General features: G+C 30.8%; 2 protein-coding genes across 3 annotated transcripts; both read right to left on the reverse strand.

The window, feature by feature from the left end:
• Nucleotides 1–5109: 5109 nt before the first annotated feature.
• On the reverse strand, nucleotides 5110–6816 carry LOC132760268 (uncharacterized). The gene is made up of 2 exons (XM_060752219.1): nucleotides 6666–6816; nucleotides 5110–6125 (listed from the first exon to the last, which is right to left on the reverse strand). Exon 2 carries the CDS (start codon nucleotides 6103–6105, stop codon nucleotides 5173–5175), a length of 933 nt encoding a protein of 310 aa, XP_060608202.1. The 5' UTR covers nucleotides 6106–6125; nucleotides 6666–6816; the 3' UTR covers nucleotides 5110–5172.
• A 4296-nt stretch (nucleotides 6817–11112) lies between these two features.
• LOC132760269 (uncharacterized) lies at nucleotides 11113–13727 on the reverse strand. Of its 2 annotated transcripts, none has more exons than XM_060752220.1 (2): nucleotides 13571–13727; nucleotides 11113–13045 (listed from the first exon to the last, which is right to left on the reverse strand). In XM_060752220.1, the coding sequence occupies exon 2, from the start codon at nucleotides 13023–13025 to the stop codon at nucleotides 12093–12095; it is 933 nt and encodes a 310-aa protein (XP_060608203.1). In that variant the 5' UTR covers nucleotides 13026–13045; nucleotides 13571–13727; the 3' UTR covers nucleotides 11113–12092. The 2 variants fall into 2 exon arrangements, with proteins under 2 accessions (XP_060608203.1, XP_060608204.1); XM_060752221.1 differs by having other exon boundaries at nucleotides 13506–13627.
• Nucleotides 13728–14746: the final 1019 nt, after the last annotated feature.

Here is a 14746-nt window from a genome sequence, read left to right on the forward strand (position 1 = left end):
TTGTTATGGTTTATTTTAATTTGTTTTTCTCTTTTCTCCGGGCTCCCCTTCGTTATAAACAATCAAATGCATATCCAGTTAACATTATGATATAATTATTACCAACCAACGTGTTGACTATAGAAATGTGCATGAGTGTGAGATGTAAGTCACACATTCATTAACAAATGTAAAATGCTCGAAAAAGTCACATTATTTAATTTTCAATAACAAATTGATCATCCTTAAGGCGATGTTTATTCTGCCTTTCTTATAGAAAATGAATGATCATATCATAGATACATGTACTAGATAAATATATATACGTATTTTTTTTATAAAAATTGTCCTAATTTAATGAAATTATGAACTTCTTTAAAATCAAAGTAACCTTTTTTTCGACATGATCTATAAAAAAGTAAACAAATGTCACGAATTTCGTAAGATGAATTATAGTTGACACAGTATTTAAAGTAGCATTTCCAATTCATGATTTCCAACGTATGTAGAAAACGATAATAATTACAGGTTTTGTCAGGTATTTATAAGTTTCATAGATTTATTTGTCTAGACATTTAATTAAACGCGGCACTTCTAATTTAATATTCTTGAAAACAAATATTGTTCCACTTTACAAATTGATGTTATACATGAATCGATAGTAATAAATATCCAATTGTTTTGTGGGTCACAGTAAAAATATCACCCCGAGGAAAATACTGTTACCCGAGGCGTTACTCTGTAACAGTGCACGTGGTTCACTTGTATTAACAATAAGAATGACTCCTAATTAAACTTACGAAAAAAGTGAGGGGTAATAAATAGGAATTGTCCATTAAAAGACTGAAGAAGACAAAATAAATATAAATTCATAGACCTTTAAAATAATGAAAACCAACACAAAGATCGGATCATTCGTTTATAATTGATGTAATTGTAAATCTTTTACATCCTCTTTTTGATTCAGTATACAGTTAAACATATTTTAGTTTTGCAGCGTTTTGAGCATCTTTCTGTTACTTAATATATATACTCATGTAGCTATGTTGCTTGATATAGTGAAAGTGTACTGTATTAGATGTATATTCTAAATGTACTTTATAATATAATCACACATTTGGAATGAGTTTGAACTTCTAAACATGGGCAGATTTAATGTTTTTAATATTTTTTACATATCAATGCTCATCATAATATTATTCTTTGTATTGCTCTCTAAGGGCTTTTAGCTTCATGAAATATGTGAGTAAATAAACTTTATCATTTTCATAATCAAAAGTTAATTGCATTGATATAAAAAGCCAAGGGCAAAATACATATGTCATTATTACATCAATAACGGCCCGCCATTTGTATTCTATCAGTGTTTATCTAATTAAGTCACATCATATAAACATCTCAAATTTTATATGACACAATTTAAGATATTTCTCAAACCTAGTTCTGCTTACATCAATGCTAGTATAGGTTGTTGTAATTTTTCCTGCTGTCCACGAACAATGATCTCAATCAAATAGAGATCTTAATATTTTAATGTTTTTTTCAATAAAATCTTCCTATTTTTTCCGTGCCTTTGGTGTGTTATTTTTTTTTTTTGTTTTTATTAAAAATATTAACTTGATCTTAAGATCGCCCTTTTTTTTTACGGGGGGTTGTGCAGGTAACTTTCCTTTGATATTACCAATTATTAAATTTAATTATTCCCCCCTTCGTACCCTTGTTTAGCGACCTACAAGTTTTTTACCAATTTATGGAGGTTTTGATTTATCTAATTTTATGATCATCATAATATGTATCTTGTCTCTAGACCCAAGCTATTAATGTAATTCTAACTTTTCAGAAAAGTGTATCTGAAAATACACAGTGCTATGAGAAATACAAATTCATTGACTAAGTATTTAAGATTTTTTTCTCTCTTTATTTTTCCACGTATATTCTTGATTGCTACTTGTAAATTTGTCCATTGCATTATTCTAAAATATAATCAAAAGATTTTTCATGTTGTCTACTGAACTGCCACTCTCAATGAAGTTTACGAATACCAAAGTTCACGACAATTTTCGCAATTCATAGTTTTAAATTCCGTCATGGATGAAATATGATGAAGCCATTTAGTTAGCCCATGGAAGTTTTGCAGATTTACTCATTTTCTAACTAGTATTGTAATAATTCACAGACGGGCCTGAGGGCTTCCTCCGCCAGTAGAAGTCACTTTACTTAAGTTAAATTGTTTTTGTAACACTTTGAAGTTTCCTGTAAAATAAGTATATAGTATTATTGTTACGAACGAATGCACACTTACTTCAATTTCTATAAAGACAAAAGTGTCATTGAAACGATTCCTGACCAATTGCGCTGTATTTTTATTGTTTGTAAGCCGGTGGTCTTGAGTTCGAATCCAACAACCATCGGGGGTATTTAAGCCTTTTTTACTAGACAACAGAAAGAAGATGATTTCCTCTTTTGATAGATATCAGTTTAGGGTAATATTGAAAACATATCTTATGTGAAAATAACGATTATGTTGTAAAAATTGGCTTCACGATTGACCTTACATTCACATGTGTAAGATAATAAAAAAAATCTTAAAATGTTGTCAAGCACCTGCCTTAAACCCAACCTCAAGCTGGTGACACTCTAACTGAATATATGTTTTATGGTGGAGTGGTTAAGGTCACTGACGTACTTCTAAAACAGTTAATATATGGTTTCCGTGCAATATGACGCATATCCATTGCTAATGTGCTCAATGTTATGTTTTTAGATACTTAGTTATTGATAAAACTGTTAACATGACTTTATAAACATTTTCAAATATATAATACAATTTAAACGAAGACTTCCTTAATTTAAAGTAGAATAAGGTATGAGAAAGAGACGAGTTTATATCAAATGGACTACCATAAATGATCAGTTTTAACATATTAAAGACCAAATGGAAAAGTCGATATAACATTAAATGATTTCTAGATTTTCTCAAAGGCAGGTGAGTAACAGTAACCATAGAAACCGATTGTAAGGTTAAGATAAAAGCCTGTTCTCTGATTGTTTGGACCTATAAAAAGCTGAAGAACTGAAATAACCGCATCAATATTTCATAGTCAGTATAACATTCTACTTAATATTTAAAGAAAATGTGCTTCGTTGTGTTCGTTTGATTTGAAATTCAAGGTAATAAGCTATGCTAAAAGACTTTTAGTGAATATACATGATTAAAGACTAATCATTAAAGACTAAATTAAAAAAAATATTTTAGCAATTGCTCCCTTTTCTTTTGTTTAAATCATATCCCAAAACTCGATTTGCAATTCAATGTATCAACATTTACCCTTTAAAATTGTGTGACAAGAATGTGAGGGGAGCTTATTTAATTTTGCAATTGGTGTTTGCAGGCACAAAATAATTCAGAATAAAAATGTGTTTACTTTAACACCTAGGTTTAAACCTTGAACTTTTAATGTTATTCTTCAGTTTGGTATTCTGTTTAAAACAGCACTCATTGGCCATATCGCTGAGAAATTTATCGCGTACGTGCATATAATCATTAACATGAAATGCGCAATGAATTTCAAATGTCCTTGGTCATAGTACATTAAATACATTTAGATATGTGTGAGCGGGTTGTCGTAAGATAATTTTACATTAATTTAAAAGTAAAAAAGGATACACGAAGGAAAAGCTCGAAATATTGGAAATCTGATATTTAGTTTTAAAAGCCTTATACATTATAATTTTAATCTCGGTTCGCATTAATTTGCTATTAAATATTTATATGAGTTTTATTGTCAAGAAACAGATGTTCCTTTGAATATCTTTTAACTGTTGACAAGTTTGCATCTCTGACAAACGACGTTGTATGAATTTAAATAACTAGCTGGGCATTTTTGTAATACGCATCTTATTTCTCCTAGTAAAACAAAACACGGACAAAAAAGCAAAACATGCCATTTTTATTTAAGTAATAAAAATAAATATTAAAAACTACTCTCGTTAGGTCACACAAACCAACGGTTAGTTGTATTGAAATTTGTCTAAAAAAAAAGGAGAATATACATTCTACACGGATGAAAATTTAATAAGATGACCATTATAGACTTTCATTTGACTGTAGGACAACATGGAATAAGTGAATATACATGAACGTCGAACGACCATATGTTGCAAATTCTATTTATTTCATTCCTGTTTATAGAGTGTACAAGTATACTGTAGATATGTTTTAAAGAAGATATTAGCAACGATGATTCCGGTACATAGAGCGTTTATATATAAAAGAGAAAAATGTCTTTATACAAATAGCAGTCATAATAATTATGAAAGTACATGAAGAGAATGCATTAAGAGAGAATATGGTTACATTGTATCTGCATTCGAAAAAAAAATGTCTGTTTACAAACATCAGCCGCGATAATTCCAAAACATAGAGGGTTCATGTTGCTTTGAAATAAAAGTAAATACATATTACAGCCGCGATTATTCATGTATATTGAACATTTATGTTAAATAAGATTAAATAATTCATCCATATATTTGAACAATGATTAGTTGATTGTCATATATAAAATTCTTCCATAACGATAATAAAACTTCACTATTAGTCCTGAAGTCTACATGTCGATGTAAAAACCGATATTTCCGATACATAAACCCAAACAATCTGTCTATTTACATACCACAAACCACAATAACTCTGCTACAATGAGCATTTTGTTATCTTAGTCTACATAAGCAACTACATAAGCAGAAAGCACGATATATCCGGTAAATTTGCCTTATTATAATAAGTTATGGATTAGCCTATCTTTATAGATTACAGCAGTTAACTTGCTAATCTTCCGATTGAAATATTTCTGTATATATGTATACAGGGCTTTACTAACAACTTCGTTTATGTGAATAACAGCAATGCTTCAATTAACGAAAATCAAATTAATTTAAGGACGAAATAACTTTTTAACTGAGCACAAGTAATGCAATATATCAGTGCAATATCAATGGTTCATATGTTGGTATTTGATAAGTAAGATGATTGTAAAAGGTATAAATGCATATCTGGATTACAAGCTTGGCAATTTTGATTTAATAATATTATAAAAATTAAATGAACTGTATTATCAAGTATATTTCAAGGCGCTCTCAAATTTGGTAACTATTTCTTTCAATACAAATACAGTTGAGCAATAATTAGCATTCCTAGTATTTAACGTCTGCAAGGGCCTCCATTTTCGGTTGTAAATATTCCAAGCACGTGATTGGTTTATACTTAGTTGATCCATACATAGGACTCACAACGAAATCATGATCTGGTAATATAAAGAACACAGCCGATTGCCGAGGTTTTGTTTTCATGTGTTCGTCTTCCGGAATCAGCACCCTATGTACCACAGCCGGGACTTTGTCTTCAGTCCAACGCTGTAGTAAATCAGCCGCAATTAAGAGAAGGGTCCCCGGAATTGGTATTGCCTGTACAAAGCCTTGATCTTTGACATTGATCTCCAGTCCGCCGACGTCATCTTGAAACACAAATGATATTGTTCCGTAATCTGAATGCTCACCAAAACGAATTCGGCTAGGTTCTAAATTTGTTGTCGTGACTGGAGGGTAGTATAGCGTTCTAAACGTTGTAGGGTTCTCACGTGTACCAATTTTCCTGTGCCCTTCTCTTAGAAATGTTTGGTTTTGACCAAGTGCTATGGAAAGTGCATCAAGCATACGGTATCCGAGTATCTCACAGTCATTAAACATTTCTCTACACGCAGACGGAAAGTCGTTGTTTTTCCAATCATTCGGATCGTCTGCCGGCTGGTAATTGAAACACTCTTTGAGGTCTCCAGGTCTCTCAAGGTTTATTTTTTCCTGCCCTATTGGTGAATAACCAAAATCACGTCGCGTTCCGCGAAGATGTTGTGTCTTCACATCAAGTGGCTGTTTGTAGAATTTTTCAAATCTTTTAACGTATTTATCTTCATATTCAATGCCATGGTTTGTGCAATAACACGCTCCAAACTTACATAAACTATTTTTAAGTTGGTCTGCTACAGTTTCAAGGGCCTGTCTGTCTATCTCACTGCACTTCTTTTGTAGGCCTATTTTGCTCAAATCTATGATAGGAAAAGGTGTACTCATTTTCGACCTATTGTATTTATCTGGAACAAAAACAAAATTCCATTAATATTGGAAGACCATAGAATAACCATCAATTAAAATGCTTCTCCCTGAATTCATTTTCTATCACAATGACATGCATAACTTGTTGAAAGTTAGGTTCCAATGTTGCATTTTCTGTTTAAATTTGTCTTATATAAAGCGAAATTTGAATAAAATCAGAGACTTTGTGGCACTTTTTTGTATTTACAACATATATAATTTGTTTCAATACTTATAACATACAATAAGATTACAGCATTTGAAGGCAGACATATTTGAATGTTTGCACGTTTTATTATTAAAGACAAAATATCAGATCAAGTATTGTATTGTATCTAAAATAAAAATATGATGTCGTACTATCGGTGTGCAAACCAATCAGTAAACGAAGAAACAGATGAAATAATTGAAATATAACTCCAGAAAACGTACACGTTACACTCATATCAATGAGAAGTTAATTATTATTGAAGTTATAATATGCAATTACGATTAACGTCTAAATAGAAAGTCAAATATAAATTTCTGAATAAACTTACCTTCTTGGTATCAACTTATCCAGTCAAATGCAGCTCTTGTTATGTGATAACACGACATGTGCAGTTTTCGTTACATGAGACTATATGTATTTAATGTTTGTTTGTATGTATTAAATGAAATGCGATCCGTACTGTTTTTTTCTGTGTTTACAAGTTTGCGTTTATATTGAGTGAAAATAATGTTGGTTATGTATGGTGACATTGTCCTATTCACTGAATTACCTTTAGCCTTGAAACGTATTTCACACATGTGCACGTACAAATATCTTAAGATAAGGACACACAAGATATAACCATCTGAGGTAAAATGTTTACTATACTTCTTTTATAATAAGTAAGTTGTTATTGTTGGATTTCAACAAATACGTATATTTCATAGAGAAAATTGACGTGATTTATTAAAGCACGTATGTCGTTTTGTCACATTTTTCTCCATATACAGAAAATGTTGCTGCTTCCTTCATTGGGTTTAGCTGTAAGAAAAAACAAACCAGATTAGTTTATATTCTTTGCATGCACATAAATAGGACAGATATTTAAAATTCAATTTAATTCGCTGACATGAAAACAATATGTATCATATGTACTTAGCGTGAAATTAATATTATTTCTATTCAAAATTCAACTGTAATCTGCATTTGAAACACTGTAGATTACAAAACCGACTGGTTGCTATGGAAAATTTGTTTTTTTGGTAAAGACGTCATTGGTTATTATGGAAAGTCATTTGCTGCTTTAAATATTATTTGTCGTTGGAAAAGTCAGTGGTTGCTTTAAAGGTTATTGTGCAAAATTTCTTAGCTCTAGACATCGCGTTTTGTTTGGAAGAAAAGTACCTTCAAAGACTATATCGACCTCCTCATTTGGCCTACCTATGTATTTGACTAAATATGTTATGTTAACTTAAAATCAATCAGGTGAATCAGGAGGATTTATTATATACTTACAAATGAAATATTGAGAAATATTGATGAAATAAAATGCATATTTACATTTTCCGTATTTTCACTGTAAAAATTTATTTTTCACTGCAGTGAAACATATTTTCCGTATTTTCACTGGTGTCTTGCCGGACTACTTTCTTTTAAATTCTGCCAGTACACAAAATTTAAGGAAAGTCTTTCAAATTTTAATGTCAAAAAAGAGAAAAATGTATATAATAAACAGAAAATTCAAGTTTTTTCTATAAATACACGATTTATTTTCATCTTGTGGCATGAAAATTACCATATTTCACTCGTGGCTACCGCCACTCATGAAATATTTATTTTCATACCACTCGATGAAAATAAATCATGTATTTATAGACAAAACTTGAATATCCTCTATATATTGTTGACAGAAATAGTTCAGAACAACAGACGACATACAAACTGCCACCCAAAAATCTCACATTGAAGTACGGTTTGTTCAGGCAAACTTAAATCAGGCAACGATTCTTAATAGTGGTTCTGTCATACATTGTATTGTATCTTAGACAATCCTTTAAATCACTTTTTGAATTGTTTTAATTGTATGTATGAGTAAATATTTGATCTTCACCACACGGCACAAACATCACTGATACGGTAGAAAAAATATTAATTATATAATATTTAGCCTGGAAATCAAATAAAATCGTACAAAGGCATGCTACTTTTTCTCTAAAAAATCAATTAATTTCAAATCAATACAAAACTATTTTTCAAATATATTTTCTTAACAGCTTAAGCAAGTCTTCTATCATTGTGCATTGCTTTCCCTTTAAATATTCATATGTTTTCATAGGATGTGTAATACAATACTATACTTTTCATTATGCGTTTCATTGAATTTTAATGAATGTTAAAATAGTTAAAATCCTAGAAACATATTTACAGTGTTATGTGATTGATGTAATTCTCTTCCGATCTATTTATGGTTGGGTTTTACGTCGCATCTTATGGCGACTTTTCATTGGTAGAGGAAGACCTCAGGGGCATCTATGTGCATTTTTCAGGCACAAGCTTGGACATGGATAGAACCACCGACTAACATCACTATTTTATATTCATAACGTACATGTGACACAAGAAATCAGTCCGTCAATTTAAGTTGAAAGGAAATGCAACAGTTTAACTTTCCGAGTAAATGGACTATACGAGTAAGATGGAGAGCTATCCTACTCACCCCGATGTCGGCGTCCAGATTTCAGATAAAAATAGTAAATGAAAAAATATAAAAAAAAAAACAACAAAAAACAGAATCCCGCATTTAAAAAAGAAAAGAGTGAAATTTAGAATTTAGAAAATCAGTAGATGTGTTTTTGTGCAGTAAAATATTTTCACTATAACTGTTTTTATTTCATAAAGTTCAAATATATATTCCTTATCACGTGACAAGTTTCATAACAGTTACTCTAATAACATTAGACTTTTTAGAATTTTTCTCTTAAAATGTTATTAACACTCTTACTTCTTTATTTCAAAAGGATTCCACTACGATTTTAAAATATATGTTTTCTATCATCAAACAGATCCACGTGACAAAGTCCATAACTCTAGAAGCCATATTATCAGTAATGTCTCCCCTTGAAATTTTTCTTTAAAATGTTACTTTTTACTCAAAATTCTTTACTTCATAATGGATTTACTTCAATCACTAAGATTAAGTTTGATATCATTTCCCATATTAAAATAATGTGACAATGTTCATAACTCTAGCGTCATTATTTCCCGATTTAACATCCCTTAGGGTTAGAAGTTTCTTTATTTCTTCAGGGATTAAATTCAAACTTCCAAAATATGTTTGTTAGCAACACTTATATAATATATTATTAAATCTATTAGTCTAGTTTTTTATATTTCTAGAATTATCTCAATTTTGAACTTGGCATTTATTCGGAATTTGATATTATATATATATAATTATATAATTAAATTAAACAATTATTTTTGTTATTATAAATGGTATCTACTTCAGACTTAAGATAGACTTAAGATACATGTTCTTTGTCATAATTCACATCATTTATGACAAGATTCGTAGCTCTAGCATCCTTATTTCAAGCGGTATTTCCTCTTTGATCTTATAATTTTGAATTTGTACTTTAAGTTGTTATATTCATGTTCGTTTTGCTTTTAAACTGAAAGAAATGACTTTAGGTTATCTTTATTGTCTATTTCATTAGAATATAGAAACCTCTGACATGGTCACATTGTTATTATGTGGTACAATGTTATTATGTGGTACAATGTTATTATGTGGTACAATGTTATTATGTGGTACAAAAAAGTTGAACATTTGAGTGTTTTCTTGATATGGATACAGAACTATATTTATATCTTGTTATTATTGATTTTGTAATAGTTTTGTCTTAATTTACTACGTCTAGTGTGTAAAAAGTCGAGCGTGCTGTCTCCTCTGTCTGCTCTTGTATTCATATTTGATTCTAGATAGTTACATAATATAATCACAATACAAAAACTAAAACATGCGTTGATATGATTAATGTACTCGGGTTATATAAACTGCCAATTTTCCCTTAACATGTGAAGACTAGATCATTTATCAATGTTCGTATCTTTATTTTAATGCGTGCGTGCAAATAACCATGAACATGAAATGCACAGCGCAGTTAATTTCAACTGCCCTTGGTAAAAGTACATCAAAAACATTCAAATATGTGTGAGCGAGTTGTCGTTAGATTATTTTACATTAAAGTGAAAAAGAACATACGATAGACATAAACAAAATATTGGAAATATAATACGTAGTTTTAAAAGCCTTATATATGAAAATTTTAATCCAGATTCGCATTTATTTGGTTTTGAATATTTATATGAGCCGTGTCACGACAAAACCAACATAATGGGTTTGCGACCAGCATGGATCCAGACCAGCCTGCGCTTCCGCGCAGTCTGATCAAGATCCATGCTGTTCGCTTACAGACCCCATAACAAGTAAAGAAATTGATAGCGAACAGCATGGATCCTGATCAGACTGCGCGGATGCACAGGCTGGTCTGGATCCATGCTGGTCGCAAACCCATTATGTTGGTTTTGTCGTGACACGACTCGTACGTGTTTTATTGTCATTCTGAATATCTTTTAACTGTTGACAAATTTGCATCGCGATATCTCTGAAAAAATGACGTTATATGAATTTACATGACTATCTGGGCATGTTTGTAATACTTTTTTCTTATTCCTCCTTGTAGAGCAAAACACGGACAAAAAGCAAAAAACTTGCCATTTTGATTATAGTATTAAAAACAATCATTAAAAACTACTCTCGTTAGGTCACACAAACCAACGGTAAGTTGTACTGAGATTTGTCCAAAATTGTCATTGTATCAAAAAAAATAAAATAAAAAAAAATAAAAATAAATTTATACCTACACGGATGAAAATTTTATAAGATGACCATTATGGACTTTCATATGACTGTTGGACATCATGGAATAAGTGAATATACATGAACGACCATATGTTGCAAATATCATTTATTTCATTCCTGTTTATAGAGTGTATAAGTATAAATAAGTATTAAAGAAGATAATAGCAACAATAATCCCGACATATAGAGTGTATACATTAAACGAACAAAAAAGTCTATATACAAATAGCCGCCACAATAATAATGGAAGAGCATAAAGAAATCGAATTAAGAGAGAAATATCTTTATATCTCTATAATCTAGAAAAATATATGTTTACTTACATAAACCGTAATAATTTCAAAACATAGAGCGTTCATGTAGTAAATTTGTATAACAACCCCGATTTTTCATGTAACTATATAGAAAATTATGTTACTTAATATTTAGTAATTCATGTATGTATTTAAACAATGTTTAGTTGATTGTTATACACAAAATTCTTCCATAATGATGATTAAACTTCACTATTAGTCCTGAAGTCTTAATGTCGATTTAACAACCGATATCTCCGATACATAAACCCAAACAATCTGTCTATTTACAAACCAAAACCGAAATAACTCTGCTACAATGTGCATTTTGTCATCTTAGTCAACATAAGCAAAAAGCACGATATATTCGGTAAATTTGCCTCATTATCATAACATGGACTATCATGGATTAGTCTATCTTTATAGATAATAGCAGTTATCATGCATGCTTATCTTCCGATTGAAATGATATTTCTGTACTAACAACTTCGTTTATGTGAATAACAGCAAAAATCAAAATAATTTTACGTCGAAATCATTTTTAAATGAGCATAAGTAATGCAATATATCTGTGCAATGGTTCATACGTTGGTATTTTATAAGTAAAATGATTGAAAAAGGTATTAATGCATCTTGATGTATCTGGATTACAAGCGTGGCCATTTTGATTTAATAATATTATACAAAAAAACAACTCTATTATCTAATAGTTTACAAGGCGGTCTTAAATTTGGTAACTATTTCTTTCAATTTAAATACAGTTGAGCAATAAGCATTCCTAGTATTTAACGCCTGCGAGGGCCTCCATTTTCGGTTGTAAATATTCCAAGCACGTGATTGGTTTATACTTCGTTGATCCATACATAGGCCTCACCAAGAAATCATGATCTGGTACTATAAAGAAGACAGACGATTGCCGAGGCTTCCTTTTCTTTTGTTCTTCTTCTGGAATCAGCACCCTATGTACCACAGCAGGGACACTGTCTTCAGTCCAACGCTGTAGTAAATCAGCCGTAATTAAGAGAAAGGTCCGTGGAACTGGTATTGCCTGTACAAAGCCTTTATCTTTGACATTGATCTCCAGTCCGCCGGCGTCATCTTGAAACAGAAATGATATTGTTCCGTAATCTGAATGCTCACCAAAACGAAATTGATTAAGTCCTAAATCTATTGTCGTGATTGGAGGATAGTATATCGTTCTTAACGTTGTAGGGTTTTCAAGTGTACCAATCTTTCTGTGCCCTTCTCTTAGAAATGTTTGGTTTTGACCAAGCGCTATGGAAAGTGCATCAAGCACACGGTATCCTAGTATCACACAGTCATTAAACATTTCTCTACACGCAGACGGAAAGTCGTTGTTCTTCCAATCATTCGGATCGTCTGCCGGCTGGTAATTGAAACACTCTTTTAGGTCTCCAGGTCTCTCAAGGTTAACTTTTTCCTGCCCTATTGGTGAATAACCAAAATCACGCCGCGTTCCGCGAAGATGTTGTGTCTTAACTTCAAGTGGTTGTTTGTAGAATTTTTCAAAGCTTTTCACGTATTTTTCTTCATACTCAATGCCATGGTTTGTGCAATAACACGCTCCAAATTTACATAAACTATTTTTAAGTTGGTCTGCTACAGTTTCAAGGTCATGTCTGTCTATTTCAATGAGCTTCCTCTGTAGACCAATTTTGCTCAGATCTATGATTGGAACAGGTGTACTCATGTTTGACCTGTTGTATCTATCTGAAAAAAATCAATGTTCTATAAATATAAGAAGACCATAGAAATACCATCAATGTATATACTAACTGAAACAATGATGTTCAAATTAAGTTCAAATGTTGCAAGCATTGTTAAAAGTTGTCTTATATTAAACAAAATTTGAATTTTATCATAGACTTTGTGGCACTGTTTTGAATTTACAACAAACTTTTTTGTTTCAATACCTATATATTACAGTACTTGAAGGAAGATATCTGTGTATGCTTGCACATTTTATTATTAAAGAAAAACATGAAAATCATATCAATTAATGTAATGTATCTTACATAGGCGAATAATGTTATAGTATTATTGGTATATGCCAACCAATCAGTGAACGAAGAAACACATGAACTAATTGAATTATAATTCCACAAAATGTGCACGTAAAACTCATATCAGTTACAAGTATATAATTTTTAAAGTTATAATATGAAATTACCATATTCGTTTAACGTCTAAATAGAAAGTCAAATATAAATTTCTGTAAATTATGAAGAAACATACTTTCTTGCTATCAAACTGATCCAGTGAAATGCAGCTCTTGTTATGAGACACCACAACTTGTGCAATTTAATTTGCATTTTCCTTACATAAAACTTCATGCGTTTAATTTTTGGCTGTATGTATTAAATTGTCACGGTTCAGAACTGTTCACTAATTACGGGGATTAAATGTGTAAGCTGTCGGATAGCTCAGAATGCGATTCGTACAGTTTTTGTTTGTTTACAATTTTGTGTGTATATTGAATGAAGACTGAAAATAATGTTGGTTTTGTATGGTGTCCTATTCGTGGAATTACAGTAATCATGGAAACGGATGATCATTTGTAGTAAAATGTTTATTATACTTCTTTTATAATAAGTCCTTTTAATTGTTCGGGAAAATTTCCGTCATTAATTAAAATATATGACATTAATGTGTCTAACTTGATAACATTTTTCTCCATTTATATGAAGAGTTGATGATTCCTGCATTTGATTACTTGTTAAAAAAAGAATACCTGTAGTTTTATATATTATTTGCATGCAAATACATCAGACAGATGTTTGAAATTCAAACTTCCTCGATGATATAAAAATACAGTATAAAATAACAGCTAACCAAAGTTAAAGAGTGTAACCGAACTACTTACATCATGATATCATAAAGATAGCATACGCAGCAATTCCAAAAGTGCTTGATAAGTGAAATATTTATCCCCATGTGGGATAGCACTAGTTACTGTGAATCTGTTCGAAAGCAAGAAAAAATGTTTTAGTGCTTAAGATTTTATATATGAAGACAAAAGGCATATAATTGGAAACACTGAAATAATGTGCTGTCGACGGCGATATGGAATCAATATTTTAATAAGTTTTACAATGAAAAAGTTTTGATAACCATATGGTATACGTGCTCTACGGGCTGCTGATTACAATAAAAATATCAAAAATGCTTGCTATTTAACAGTAATACTAAACGAACTCACACAACCATTTAAAAATTAAGTTTGCATATTTTGTAGAGCGACGTCTCAGACTTACAAGGACATCTAAGGTCGATACAGAGTCATCTATGAACATGCTAAAATGAAGTTATAATATATAAAATACATTGCGAATAAAAAAGGAAAACTTTTTTCGAAACATTATAACTGATAACAACATTGTCATGAAAGATAACCCATTAGACATTGAAGAA

Source organism: Ruditapes philippinarum, unplaced genomic scaffold (assembly GCF_026571515.1).
Source record: "Ruditapes philippinarum isolate M1 unplaced genomic scaffold, ASM2657151v2 ctg4943_1_1_1_1, whole genome shotgun sequence".
In the NCBI taxonomy this organism is placed as follows: domain Eukaryota; kingdom Metazoa; phylum Mollusca; class Bivalvia; order Venerida; family Veneridae; genus Ruditapes; species Ruditapes philippinarum.